This window comes from Ceratotherium simum, chromosome 32, assembly GCF_057802395.1.
Source record: "Ceratotherium simum simum isolate JZ-2026a chromosome 32, ASM5780239v1, whole genome shotgun sequence".
NCBI lineage: Eukaryota > Metazoa > Chordata > Mammalia > Perissodactyla > Rhinocerotidae > Ceratotherium > Ceratotherium simum.
In genome coordinates this window covers 22,280,152-22,295,525 of record NC_141931.1, presented here as the reverse complement: position 1 = coordinate 22,295,525, position 15,374 = coordinate 22,280,152, and the positions used below count along the sequence as shown (strand labels likewise).

At 36.1% G+C, this 15,374-nt stretch overlaps 1 protein-coding gene across 3 annotated transcripts in view; it reads right to left on the bottom strand.

Annotated features, from left to right (window-relative positions):
- Positions 1 to 15,374, bottom strand: part of USP6NL (USP6 N-terminal like) — a 167,664-nt gene that overhangs the window by 148,109 nt on the left and 4,181 nt on the right. For all 3 annotated transcript variants that reach the window (XM_087420834.1, XM_087420832.1, XM_087420833.1), the window contains exon 2: positions 1,159 to 1,245. In XM_087420834.1, the coding sequence (XP_087276960.1) occupies positions 1,159 to 1,162 (4 nt within the window). In that variant the 5' untranslated portion in view covers positions 1,163 to 1,245. The remainder of the gene's footprint in view (positions 1 to 1,158; positions 1,246 to 15,374) is intronic.

The window sequence follows — 15,374 nt, the reverse complement described above, 5'->3', positions numbered from 1 at the left end:
TACAAAACAGAAAAAAATTTATCCAAAAATGTAAGCCTTTTTTAAGTTAAAATGCTTAGTTTTCATGAACTCATATTAGTATTTTTACTAGAGTTGGCACTTTACATTAGATAAACATTCTCACAAAATTTCATATGAATGGAGCTGAAATAACAATAGCTGCTTCCTTCTTAATCTGTATTTGAATTCATCAACAACGATGATGAATTCAAAGTATACCACCAAAAAAGTACTCCACAGGAAAATCTAGGAAATCAAAGACCACTTCTTGCAATATTATTCTTAGTAGAAAACACTCAAAGATTTCACAGTAACAACTTCACTTATCAACTGCCAATTTAAAGTGATGATGAGAAAATCTACTCTATTCATATTAATGTAAATATAATCAATATGAATAATATGTGAAAATTTTTTAACTCTCTTATATTCCAATAAGGAAATACTCGTTCCATCCTAAAGTCTCCATAATCAAAAAAGTTGTACTTTGTAAAAATACATCAAAACTGTCATAGGATCCCAGTTTGGGTAAAAATCTTACTTCTTTCCTCACTCTCTAAAAGTAAACAGTTAACACAAAATAGTAAAATCCAGTTCTCCTGTTCACAAGCAGAAGTCAATAGGAACGAGAGAAAATATTACATATCTATCCCCTTACAACTGAGAAGATAAAATGTACATCAAATTTGGTAAGTCTATAGGATGGACTTCGGTTCTTATTCCATCAAAAACATTGATAAAGAGATTGGGTTTTTTTTGCTTAAATATAATATTAACCCATGTTATCCAATGATTAAATTCCACACAATAAAAACCTCTGCTAATTATGGTCAACTGCAATTTTACCTCCTCATATTTCTGAAGAGTCATGTTCCAATGGCTAGTCAACAGAAAAGTTTAGATAATAAAACTAAATCAGCCAAGACGCTAATGACATAGATTTCCTCCTCACATCTAACTTCTTAGAATAAATCGAACATCAAAAAGTATCTCCTTGTTTAAATAGAGATAAGCGTACAGTATTGGGCTAAACCAGATTATTCAATTGCTGATGAAATAACATAATTCCAATTTGTCCAATAATAAATTTTTCCTTTTTTAAGTACAATACTGCACATGCTCCTGAGGTGATGAAATGAAACAAAGAAGGACACTTACTCATGACTGGAAACGTCTCTGTACGTTGCCCCAATGAGATATTAAACCAAAATCTGCTATCCAAGGTTTCTCAGAGGAATACATGTCCTAGTCAGAAAACAGAGAGAAAGAAATCATGTTTTTTAAAGGTCAGTATTTAAAATAAAATTTTCTAAAAGGAAATCAGGAAAATAATTTAGTTTCAAAACCTTTCTTTTTCTGAAAGATCCCCTTGGCAACATCTAAATATAAAAGATTATCAGGGCCAGCCCGGTGGTATAGTAGTTAAGTCCGTGCACTCCATTTTGGCGGGGCCCAGGGGGTTCACGGTTTCGGATCCCAGGCACAGACTTGCGCACCACTCATCTAGCCACGCTGTGGTGGTGACCCACATACAAAATAGAGGAAGACTGGCACAGATGTTAGCTCAGCAACAATCTTCCTCAAGCAAAAAGAGGAGGGCTGACAACAGATGTTAGCTCAGGGCCAATCTTCCTCACCAAAAAACAAACACAAAGATTACCAATGAATCTTAAGAACACCATATTTTCTTTTTCCTGTAAGAAGTTATCTCGAAAGTAAATAATATGTATAAAGTAATTACCACACAGATTTTTATTAACAGGCATCCTTTGTCTTCAGTTACTAAAAACTTATTCCCTCCCCCATTCCCAAATAAAGAAGTCACACAGAAAGAAAGCACTCCATCAAGAGTAAATACAGCATATCACACCTGCTACATTTATTTCAATTGCACATAAATGATTTATATATGCCATCAAATAAAGATCACCAAAGTTATTCCTATAGACTTTCTCTAATAATGGGCATTTCCTCATTATAAGAGTAATATGAGTTCATTATTTAAAAAAATAAATTGGAAACAGAAAAGAAGAAAGAACAATTCTCCCACAACACAACGCCATTACACCTACCCAATCATTTAGGGCATGTTTCCTTTCAAGGAATTTTTTGAAAGCACTTTAAAAATATATTTATAAACACTACATAGAAAATTTTGTATTTGGTTTTTTTCTCTTAAGTATAACATAAAGCATCACGCTGTATTAATATAAATACAAACTTTAACCCTTTGCTAAGATTTACATTATAAATCTTCCTGTTGATTAATATATAAAGAAAGTGAGGCATACACTAATACTAATGATATATGTAAACATAACCATGATGTACAAATGCCTCCCCAAATCTAATATATAAAATTCCTCAGATAAGATCAGATTCAATACAAAATTTACACTTATGCTAACTCATGTGTAGCCTCGTTCATAAACTGATAAGCTACTTCTTGCAATCACAAGAAGTGATGGTTACTCTTTTCTAAATCAAGTAAGAAAATAGCACAATACTAAAGACCTCTGCTTCTGAAACTAATCTAAGTGAGGGTGATGGTTTTTGAAGAAATAATGCTTGCCCCATCCATATACCTTACTCATATGGTGTAATATACATGAGAAGTATAAATTTATAAAATGAAAAAAGAATTCATCAGCATCTGTATGCACAGCACGGTTCACATACTGTAATTAGCAATAGCATATAATCCTAGTGCTGCCACGTAATCACCTGATCCCCATCCCACACACTTTCTTCCTTATCTATGCAGTAGATACTATTAGGTGATCTTCATTTCCAGATAACCCAATTATCCCAAAGGAAATGAGAAGTTGTATGGAAAATCTACAACATATAATCCACATGTTTGTACATGATGAAAGTTTCTCACAATAAATACACTTTCTTGATGGTGCTTCACTGACTTGATTAGATTTGTCCTCCCAGGGAATTATGAGGTTGAACAAGCTGACCCCTGAAGTATATGAAGGATGATATGGGAAGACAACTCCATGTTACAAATACACGATGTAGACTAAACGTTCACAGATGACCCAGGAGTTCACTCATAGTTCATTTACACTTATAGACTCTAGTCCCTCTGCCCAGGGACTTTTCTCTTTGTTCTTGTTGATATCAAAGTTTTTATCTTAAATTTAAAATTCCTAAATGGCAACATCAAAGCACTTTGTACTAAGCAGGACACCCCTCCTGCCCATAATCATAAGTTGCCAAATAAAAACTTATTCAAGGATTGAAGTTCCTAAGATATCAAGAGTTTTCTCAGCACTAAAAATAGTAAACTCAAAAACACCAGGATAAAAAAACTTATAAACACTGGATTTAGAACCTTACCATCTGAGGTGATAAATGTACTTTACCAATATGCAACAATACATGTGTTGGAATTAACGTAAAATGTCATGGAGTAGTTCTTAGAAACATATTTTTAAATTACTTATAACTAAGTCACTTGTTCAAGATTCTTTACGCTAATCACAGCTTTGAAATGTAGATCCTCCCATTTACTTTCAAAGTAGGTAGTCTACCAATTCTTTTAAGGATGGAGGCTGTTCAGTAGCACATCAGATAAAATTTTCACATTCTGTTTCTCCTCCTCTAAATGCTATCCCCTCCCACTGGACACAAAAAGAAAGAAGAAAAATCTTAATTGCTGTTTTTCACACCATCCAAGAGGGAAAAAGTAATTTGTCTTAAATCCACAATTTCACATAAGAGGCATATTGGGGTATTTCTGCAAAATCTGGCCTATAAACTCATTTTCCAGGAACTTCAGTCATTGCTGTTTCTTCTCGGCATGAGAATTTACACTCACGTGAACCTAATACTGGTTCTTTCAAGTGACTCCTCCAACTTTTGTCACAAAACTCGACATGCATGAATGGTAAGCTACACAGGCCTAAGGTAACCCATCCTGACAGGGAACTCAGGGTCTAGTTAAAAGGAAAGCAAGCTCCACTATATCCTCCTTTACTGCAGGCATTAAACTTGGCCTAAAAATAATTTCTGCCACTTTTAGACAGTTAAAACCTCTGGAAGTATCTAAAAGGATTTCTGGTTTTTATAACACCAGATAATCTATTCTACAACTAGCTCAGTAGTCCCAGTTTTAATTATTTGAAAACTTCGACAGAATTAAAACAGAACATATGGTATCACATTCTATTGTTTCTAACAATATTCTTTCAGGAGACCAAATTAACTTATTTCATTGTACAATAACTTCTCCTAAGAAAAAAAATACACGAAGAACCCCAGTCACCACTAAAAGCTGAAGTGATCTCCATTCATTGCAAACTATAATTTTTAAAAAATCAAATTTAGGGCCGGCCCCATGGCTTGGCGGTTAAGTGCGCGCGCTCCGCTGCCGGCGGCCTGGGTTCAGATCCCGGGCGCGCACCGACGCACCACTTGTCTGGCCATGCTGAGACCGCGTCCCACATACAGCAATTAGAAGGATGTGCAACTATGACATACAACTATCTACTGGGGCTTTGAGGAAAAAAAAAAAAGGAGGAGGATTGGCAGTGGATGTTAGCTCAGAGCCGGTCTTCCTCAGCAAAAAGAGGAGGATTAGCACAGATGTTAGCTCAGGGTTGATCTTCCTCAAAAAAAAAAAAAATCAAATTTAATCTTGGAGACATTACACTAAGTGAAACAAGCCAGTCATAATAGGACAAATACTCTATGATTCCACTTATATGAGGTACCAAGAGAAGTCAAATTCATGGAGACAGAAAGTAGAATGGTGTTTGCCAGGAGCTGGAGGAAGGGAAAACGAGGAGTTAGTGTTTAATGGGTGCAGAGTTTCAGTGTGGGAAGATGAAAAAAGTTCTGAAGATGGATGGTGATGGTTGTACATCAATGTGAATATACTTAATGCCTCTGAACTACACACTTAAAAATGGTTAAAATGGTAAATATTATGTATATTTTACCACAGTTAAAAAAAAGAATCAGGGGCCGCCCGGGCGGCACAGTGGTTAAGTTCGCACGCTCTGCTTCACTGGCCCGGGGTTCCTGGATGCGGACCTACGCACCGCTTATCAAACCATGCTGTGGCAGCATCCCATATAAAGTAGAGGAAGATGGGCACAGATGCTAGCTCTGGGCTAATCTTCCTCTCACACACACACAAAAAAAAGAATCAAATTTACTTATGGTTCCAAAAGAGTAAGTGAATCCTAAAGTAACAGAAATTTATTACAAAGAAATTTATTACAACAGAAATTTATTACAAATTACAAATTTATTACAAAGTTTTTATTCATAAACATTAAAAACCAACTGCACATTTCTAAAACATATAAAGGAAAAAAGAAGTGTCTACCTTACAAATAGCTAGGATTCATTATTTAGGTTTTTTAAAATCCCTACAACTAAATTACCAACACAGGCCCCTGTTAAATCCAGAAGCAAAACAAAAACTTTTAGCACTGAATGTCAAAAGCTCTTTTCTATTCCTCCAATACCACCATTCTCTATGATCCCTCAAGCTCATTTGTTTCTTTTCCATCCATTTGCAAAATTATTTTCCTCTCAAAATATAGGTATACTTTTTCATTCATGTGCTCTTGTATATATAAAATACTTACTGGCACCAAGAAGCTAAAGATGATGTGTAAGACTTTAAAAACTAGCCACAGTTCTATTTTTACCTTTTGCATCCTTAAATTTTTTGTAGAACAAGGAGGACAAAGCAATAATTTAATTAATTCTTTCTCATAATTTTTAACTTCATGGTCAGTTTCCACTTGAAGAACTTCCACCACTCTGCCGTGAACTTTCCAATTTTTATCATTCAAGATAAGTACTTCTCCAACTAAAAATAAAGCTGTCAGGGATTTCTGTTTCTGAGATCCTTATGTCCAAATGGCTTGTGAACCCTCTTGCTACATAACACCTAAAAATGCTTCATAAAATACAAGAATGATCCTTTTAAATGGACAACACAGCTCACAAGCAACTAAGAGAAATCCTCAGAGAACCAACAAATGAACAGGAGCTTGTCCAAACAGAGAGTGGGAAGTAGGCAATGACACAGCAGCTGCCTTAGAGGCATCTGAGTCTCCCATAACCAAGCTGCACTGTCCAACACTGTAGCCACTAGCCACAGGTAGCTATTTAAATTTAAATTCATTAAAAGCATGTAAAATTTAAAATTTACTTCCTTTGTGGTACTAGCCACATTTCAAATGTGGCTATTGGCTGCTGTATTAGCACAGATATATAATATTCCATTATCACAGAAAATTCCATTGGACAATGCTGAATGGCTTTCAGTGTTAACAGTCACACACAGGACAAAGCCAAAGCTTCACACTGTACTATATGGGAAGTCAGACTACAGAGAAGCACATAAAGCCTGGCCACTGAACAACTAGATCGTCAATAAAGAGAATAAACTGAAAAAAAAAAAAATTACCCCAAAGGGATACTGAAGGAAAGAAAATTCTCCCCTCAGTCTAGGTTTATTTGTGTTTTGGGAGAGAAAGAGAAGTATTCCCTGGAAATTTGTAACCAAAACAACCTTCACACAAGTCCCAAGTTCAAATCCATACTACTTGTGTGTTGTGAAACTCTCAAGCCTAGAAATTAAGTGGCTCTAGGTTGACAGGATTCTCAATTGTAAATACCCTCTGGAAGAAAGCACTCTTAATGCAGGTCTCACAAGAATTTCCACAGATAAAGTTACAATAAAAATGAGCTCAAAATTTAAAACTATTCATAATAAGCAAGGTCCAACAGAAATAAGTAGATTAATCACAATTTTTTTAAAAAGGAAAGGACAGTAATAATGTTTCAAAATACTATATGAAATGGAAAATCTGAGCAAAAAAGAAGGCAACAGATCTGAAAAAGAATCAAGTGAAAAACAAGATAAATTAAAACTCAATGGACAAGTTCAGCAAACTAGATACTCCTAAAAGAGAGAATTAATGAATCAGATGATAGATCTGAAATTACCCAAAATGCAACAGACAGATAAAAAATATAAAGGTAGGGTAAGACAAATGAAAAATAGATTAAAACGTCTAATATGTATATCTAATTGGAGTTTTAGAAGGAGAACATAAAGAATGAGAGAGAGACAATATGTAAAAAGGGAATAGCGGAGAATATTCCTGAATTGATGAAAGATACTAATGTAGGGGCCCCCGGTGGCGAGCGGTTAAGATCACACATTCTGCTTTGGCGGCCCAGGGTTCGGCCAGTTTGGATCCTGGGTGCAGACCTACTTACCGCTCATCAAGCCATGCTGAGGCAGCATCCCACATAGAAGAACTAGAATGACTTACACCTAGGATATACAACTATGTACTGGGGCTTTGGGGAGAAAAAAGAAAAAAGAAAGATTGGCACCAGATATTAGCTCAAGGCCAACCTTCCTCAAAAAAAAAAAAAAAGATACTAATGTACAGATTCAAGTTTAGCAAATTCCAAGAAGCATAAATAAAAAGGAAATTGACACCGAGAGACATCAGAGTGACACTGCAAAACATCAATGACAAAGAGTTCTTAAGAGCAACCAGAAATACAAGGCAGACTACTTACAAAGGAACAATTAAACTTGACAGCTGATTTACCAATTACAACAATGGAAGCCGGAAGACACTAGAATACTATCTTCAAAGTTCTAAGAGAAAATAACTGTTAAGCTATAATTATACACCCAGTTCAGCTAAACTATTTTTTCAAGAAAAAGGACAAAATAAAAAAAATTTCAGACACAAACTCAGGGAACATACTGTAAACAGATCCTCATGAAGGATGCTTCTAAAACTGTAGTTCACATAAAAATTGGAAAATGATGCCAAAAAGATGGCCTGAAATACAGGAAAGAATGGTGAGAAAAGAAAATTGTAAACATGAGTAAATGCAAACAAGTATTAGAGGTATCATTTCTAAATTAGGACTCACAAAAATAAAAGCTAAAATACTGAACAAAAACAGCATGTAATCTAGAAGGGAGGTAACAGGAATGGAAATATTCCAAGTTTCTTATGCTGTTATTCAGCAGGAAGATGTGGCAGACACTATCTTCTGTTCATATGTCTTCCTTCACTCGCTGCCCTTGCCGTGGCTTCCCTGGGGGGAGTATACTCCCCCGCTCATGGATCTGGAGGCCCGGCCACATGACGTGTTGGAACGGGGGCAGAACTGACACTGTACCAGTTCTCACTGCAGGCTTTAAGAGCACTGAGCTTGTCTGCGTTCTCTTGCACTCCTACACTGCACCTCAGGTAGCTGCTGGCCCCAGAGTGAGTAGACACCTAGCACATAACTGAACCCAACCCACAGCTTACAGCCAAACCCCCAACCCCAGCCAGACCCAGCAGAAACTGCTGAACCTGTGAGCTAGAAATAAATGCCTATCGTACACCACTGAAATTTTGCAGTGGTTTGTTACACTGCATTATTACAGTAAAAGATGACTAATACACAGGGTAAAGGTATTAACTTTAAATGCAAATTAAACATGTGAGTTTTAGTTTTACTAAAACATTTTACTCACTAAATTCATGACCAAAAAAATATATATACATACACACATACATATATATATATATACACACACACATATATTGATACCATTTATATAAAGTTCCAAAATATGCAAAATTAACAATATGTTGTTTAGGTATATATACATATGTAATGTATGTAATGTAACTATAAAGAAAAGCAAGAGAATGCTAGACCCTAAAGCCGAGGAGGACGGCTTCCTCAAGACAGTAGTAGGCCAGAGCAGCAGTGGGGAGATGTGATCCAAGAGGGTACTGGTAATGTTCTATCACTTAAGCTGAGGGAGGGGATAGCACAGACAGACATCATGATATTAGACCTTACGTAACACATATTACATGTCTTTTGTATGAATGTGATATTTTATAATATTTAAATATGAAAAAGCAAACATTTTTCAACAAAATTCAGAAATGATGTGATTAGCAACAAAAGTAACATTGATTACAAAGGAGTTAAATGCATTTATAATCTTTAAGCCACAATGAAGAGGCAGAAACAGTTGTAGTGACTCATTTATTCTTTAAAAGTAAAAGACAAATACAAGTGATAGCCAGTTCCACTACAAATTGCAAGAGAGCTTCCATGTGAAAAGACTGATGATTACACATTATCTGCATTGTAGAAGCAGCTGGCCTACCCAGAGTTGTGTCATTTGTGCTGTCTGATCTCAGCTGTCTGATCACTAAAGCTTCTGATCTCACCTTCAGTTATATAATCCAAGTTCATTTTCTAGTAGAAATTCCTAGATCCTGTTTTGCTAAATTGCTATGTGTTGAACTGCTATCCCACGAAAAAGCTTAAGAAAATTTCCTTCATTGAAGTATTATTTGTAACAGCAAAAAAAAAAAAATTATAAACAACTTAAATGTTCAATAATAAGGGAGTGACTAAACAAATTGTGGTTAATTTCCACATAACAGACTCTCATGCATCCATTTTAAAATGTCTGAAAGAAATTTAACGACAATGAGTGAATGAATGCTCCGCAATGTGCTTTATGCAACTTTCTCACAATCAGCAAGAAGTATCAGAAATGATGCCTCAACAATTTAAATTTATTTCACCAAAGGCTTATAAAACAATACTTAAATGATCAAGTTCAGCTTTTAGATTTAAAACAGATAACATACAAATTTACTATGCATTCAATAAATATTTACTGAGTAGCTATTATGAGCCAGGCAGTATTGAGGCTCTGCAGACACAGCCATAAACAACACAATGGCCCTGTCCCCATGGAACTTACATCAGAGTAATTCTAATACCTTCCTTTCTTAATTCAGATTCAGAGCTCATTAGTTCAAATATGGACGTCAGGGCAGATTCCCAGGTAACATTTTCTCATTCCAGATAAAGAAATAACTTTAGTTAATACTAGAGTCATTACTCACTGACACGGAAGGTCTCACCACTGTACTTTCACAATTCTTGGGCTTTCTATAAAGAAAGCTCTTTTTGCAATTTATACCCCTTAAAACCCAATGCTATATACCCACAGCTTTAACTATTTTCCAGGCTCAAGAGAACTAAAGCAAATCTTCATTGCTCAAGTGAAAGGAGGTTTGTTTATCCCATTCACTAAATCAACACAGTACTTCCTGCTAATAAGATCAGAGATGGGCAAAATGAGAAATCGCTTGGTTTGTTTACACGTGTATGTGAAATGAAGCATCAGATAAGAATGAGGTCTAATTTCCCCTTCTGCAGGTAGAATTTAAGTTAGGTTTCCAGAAGGACTTATCAAATTCTAGTAGCTTTACACTGGTCAACATGTCAACTGCTAGGTATTTAGAAAACAAATGTCCTTTCCAAAGCTTCCTTACTTATCTGAGTCACACAGAGGCAGGGCCTTTTAAAAGTGGCTTATAATTTGTTTACATGTTCTACTTGCCTAACGCACTAGATACATCCATCAGAACTGTACATAATACCTGAGCTCTGCAGATAAAAGCTAAAATGAAAGATACAGTAGCTCTGATTTTCAGGAGCCTGGCATCACGTAAAAAGTCAGTTAAAAATTCCAGACTGCTAACTATAATAATAAGCACTACAGTAGACACTATGAGGATCATAAAGCAAAGCCCTCTCTTCAAGGAATTTATATCTAGTTGGATTCTAAACACAAGAATGTATCTACCCATCCATTCAATAAATACTAATCCAGCCATACAACACACAAAAACTTCCCATGGGACTTGAGATGCAACAATCAAGACACACCTGGTCCCAACCATCCTGCAGCTAACAGAACGTATTCAGGACAAAAGTACTAGGAGAAACCGAGTGAGATGGGCGTCAAGGGCTTTAGCTCATGCAAAGGCCCTGTGCTGAATGAAAATGCGTAAATTTATAGGCCAAAAAATATACATATATATCGAGTTAAAGAAAGGAAAATTCACGTAGGATGTCAATAAAATTGGAATTCAGCAAGCTGATAGCAGGCTGTAGGCTTTGCAAGAAAATCACTCAACATATAGGAAGTCCCAGATACAAACGAGACAGCTCTGCCATTAAGCAGCTCTAGGAATTCAGATCAAGCCACTTCACTTCTCTGAGCCTCAGTTTCCTTATCCGTAAAATGAGGGTTAAAATTTCCAACCTGCCTACTGCTCAAGATCATCATGGGATTATGCATGAAAAAATGCTTTGGTAAACTAAATATCTTAGATATTTGACAAACGTACTAGTACTGATCCATTTTTGGTCTTATTATATAAAATAAAGGAACTGAAACACAATTTTTAAGTTCTCTTTCTAGCACTGTAAGATTTATGACTTAATAGAGATTCTAACTTCCTTAGTATTATAAGTCAGATCCATCAATTAAATTATTGCAGTAAACCAGATATGAACTGAAATAAACTAGTCTAAAATGTTGGTTATATTTTTAATAAATGGGCCAGATTTAAATGACACTTGGGAGAAAGTCAAAATGACTATTAACAGTGAAACAAGCGACTAGCAACAGTAATCAAAGGTAATCGTAGGGGGCTGGCCCAGCGGTGTAGTGATTAAGTTCATGCGCTCCACTTTGGTGGCCCGGGGGTTCACTGGTTTGGATCCCAGGCGTGGACCAACGCACTACTTATCAAGCCATGCTGTGGCAGCATCCCACATACAAAGTAGAGGAAGATGGGCACAGATGTTAGCTCAGGGCCAAGCTTCCTCACCAAAAAAAAAAAAAAAGAAAGAAAAGAAAAGAAAAAGAAAAAAAAACTGTTTGGCAATCCTCAGTGACAGCAAATCATCAACTTTGCAGGAAAAATTTTTTGTAACAGAAAAACATTTCCCAAGCAAGTGTGGTGAATGAGCTTAGACTTCAAACTGATAATAAACTGTTGGATCAAAAACAAAATGTGATATAAACTGATGAGGGATGGGGCTCTATATCCCCAAAAGGCAATTTCTAAAAAGAAATTTCTCTTCAGCAATTAATGTAAATAGTCTGTTAATGGTAACCACTCTTAGCACTAATCTGAATACATAAGCTAAAATGTTCCTTTAAAAATTAGTCTATTACTTCACAATCATACTCTTCTACCTAGACCCTACATTTCAATAACTAAGCATCCAGCTGGGAAAGTAAAACACAAACACGTGAAAAGTTACAAAAAAGACAAGATAAGGGACCTGCATTTCCAGCAAAGCTAGACCAGGTGTTAGAGATCAACCCTCTTGCTTGAAGACAATAAACAGCTAGACAAAAAATATATATACTAAGTATATTTGTAAATTATTAAAAATATCAGAGGGTATAAATTGGTACAACCACTTTGGAAAACCGTTTGAAAGTAACTACTAGAGCTAAATATACATCTATCTATTACTCAATAATTCCACTCCTAGGGATATAGCCAAAAGAAAGGAGTGCATATGTCCAACAAAATACATATATAAGAATGTTCACAGCAGCTTCGTTACAATAGCCGAGAACTGGAAACAATCCAAATGTCTGTTAATAGTAGAATGGATAGGGGCCGGCCCCGTGGCTTAGCGGTTACTGGCGGCCTGGGTTAGGATCCCGGGCGCGCACTGATGCACCGCTTCTCCGGCCATGCTCAGGCCACATCCCACATACAGCAACTAGAAGAATGTGCAACTATGACATACAACTGTCTACTGGGGCTTTGGGGGAAAAAAACAAAAAAGGACGATTGGCAACAGATGTTAGCTCAGAGCCGGTCTTCCTCAGCAAAAAGAGGATGAGCATGGATGTTAGCTCAGGGCTGATCTTACTCACACAAAAAAAAAATATATATATATATATATATATATATATGTATTTAAAAAAAAAAAAAGGAGAATGGATAAATAAATCATGATATATTCATGTAATAGGCTACCACTACAGCAGACTGTCATTTCCAATAATGGTCACTGCATTATTTCTGGTCTCACATGCTCTTCCAGAATCTTGCCTTTCCCCATCAAGAGGCAGAGTCTGTTTCCCCTCTCTTTGAACCTGGGGAGGCTTACAACTGCATTGAACAACAGACTGCAGTGGAAGCTCCAAGGCTAAGTCACAAGAGGCAATACAGCGTCTGTCTGGCTCACAGGCTCTCCACACCTCTCTTCACCACATGCGGGTGGGATGCTTGCCCTTGGCACCCAGCCACCATGTGGTGAGGACGCTCAACCACATTTAGGTGTTCTGTCATCAACCACCAGACATGTGAACAAACCTTCAAACAACACAAGGCCCAGCCTTCAAGCAGTCCTACTTGAAACCAAATGAGGCAGAGACAAGCACTGCCCAAATTGCAGATTTGTGAGGAAAATAAACGTCATCAAAGTCACTGAGTTTTGAGGCAATTTTTTAGATGCCACAATAACTAGAACCAGTACGGGGCAATAAAAAAGAAACACTACTGCTACAGGCAACAACAGTCTTGAATCTCACTGATACAATGTTGAATGAAATAAGCTAGACACAAGAGAGTACATGCTGTATGATAACATTCTGATGAAAAGCTAGAAAACGCAAAACTAATCTATGGTGTTAGAAAACTGAGTAATTGTTACCTGAGGCAGGGGAGGAAAGTGGTATTGATAGGGAAGGAGAGTGACAGAGCCTTCTAGGGTGGCAAAAATGTTCTATATATTGAACTGATTGTGATTATACACTTAATTATATTTATAAAAATTCTTCCAGGGTATACATTTAAGATTAGTGCACATTATTATATGTATATTATACTTTAATTTTAAAAGAGTGGTGGAGATCAAAGAGCTAACAAGATAACAAGGAATTACCAGCCACAGTCCAAGAGAGGACAGGAATCCAGAATGAGGAGCATGGCACCCGGGGGCTTCCTTCCTCCTGGAAACATCTGTCTAATCAAAAGAGGTGCCTGAGAGGCTAAACTGCACTTAAGCAGCCTTGCAGGCTAGAAAGACAAGTTGTCAGAGTACAACATCCACCAAGGGAGCCACCCCTGCTTCAGAATAAGACTTCAAAAAGCTGAATTCCAGAAGGGATAACACAGAAGTAAACTAAACCAGCCCATGCATAGACTCTCAAAAAAATCTAAATTTGGATAAAGGCGATCCTAAATGCCTGGCAAACCAATGGGAAAATCCTTACCTAAATCTATAAGTAATTCTAGAAATACTTTTTCAAATACAATAAACAGTACACAATCAAATACAAGCAGGTGCACAAGGAGATGAGACTCCTCAAGGAAAAACAGAACATAGAAAAAAACCCGGCAGGACTCTGGGATACAGTTACCATGCTTACTCTGTCCAAAGAGATATGTGCAAAGCTTGAAAATTTTGATAGGGAATTAGAAACTACAAAAGTGGCATAGCAGATGTCTAAAAGATCAAATTGAAATTCTAGAATGAAAAATATAATAACAAAGATTAAGAACCCAGAGAATACATTTAAGAGATTAGACAGAGATGAAGACGAACTTAGTAAACTGGAAGACAGGCCAGAAGAAAATATCCAGAACAAAAGAGAAATAAAAGAATGGAAAATAAAGAGGACAGGTGAAATACACAGGGGATTCAGTGAGATCTAACATTATGTAATTGTAGTCCCAGAAAGACTGAGCAAGAGAATGGGGAAGAAGCAATATTTGATGAGATGATGACTGAGAATTATCCAAAACTGATGAAAGACATCAAGTCACAGCATCAAAAGGTAAATACCCCATGAAAGAAAAGGAGAGAGAGAAAGAGCAAAAAGCATCTGAAATCCAAAGACAAAAAGAAAATCTTAAAAACAGCCCGAGAAACAAATTTCCAATACAGAAGCAATAAACTGCAGCTGACTCCTCAAGAGAAACAAAGCTAAATACTATAGAAAAATCTCTTCTCCAAAGAACTAATATATATGTACATAAGTATCTCCAATCTAGAATTCTATACCTAGCAAAATGTGTCTTTCAAGAATGTAGTTGAAATAAAAATATTCTCAAACAAAAAGTTTGAAAATTTGTCAATACTAGAACCACTCTAAATAAAATACCAAAGGATATTCTTCAGGCAGAAGGAAAATTATTCCAGATAGAAGGTCAGTAATGCAAGAAGGAATGAAAGAAAAGAAAATGCAATAAGTCTAATTGAATAATAACAGCATAAAACAATAGAAACACATCTTTGGGGTTTAAAAAATATATATGCATTTTAAAACATGATAACAATTAAATAGGTAGAGAAGGAAGGAAATTGACTTAAATGTTTTTAAAGGTCTTGCATTATCTGGAAAAAGGGTGAAAGTCTCAATTAATATTACACTTTGATAAGTCAAAAATACGTATCAGAATTTTTTAGGCAAACACTAAAAGAATATATAATCCCAAGCTAATAAAAAAAGGAGGAAA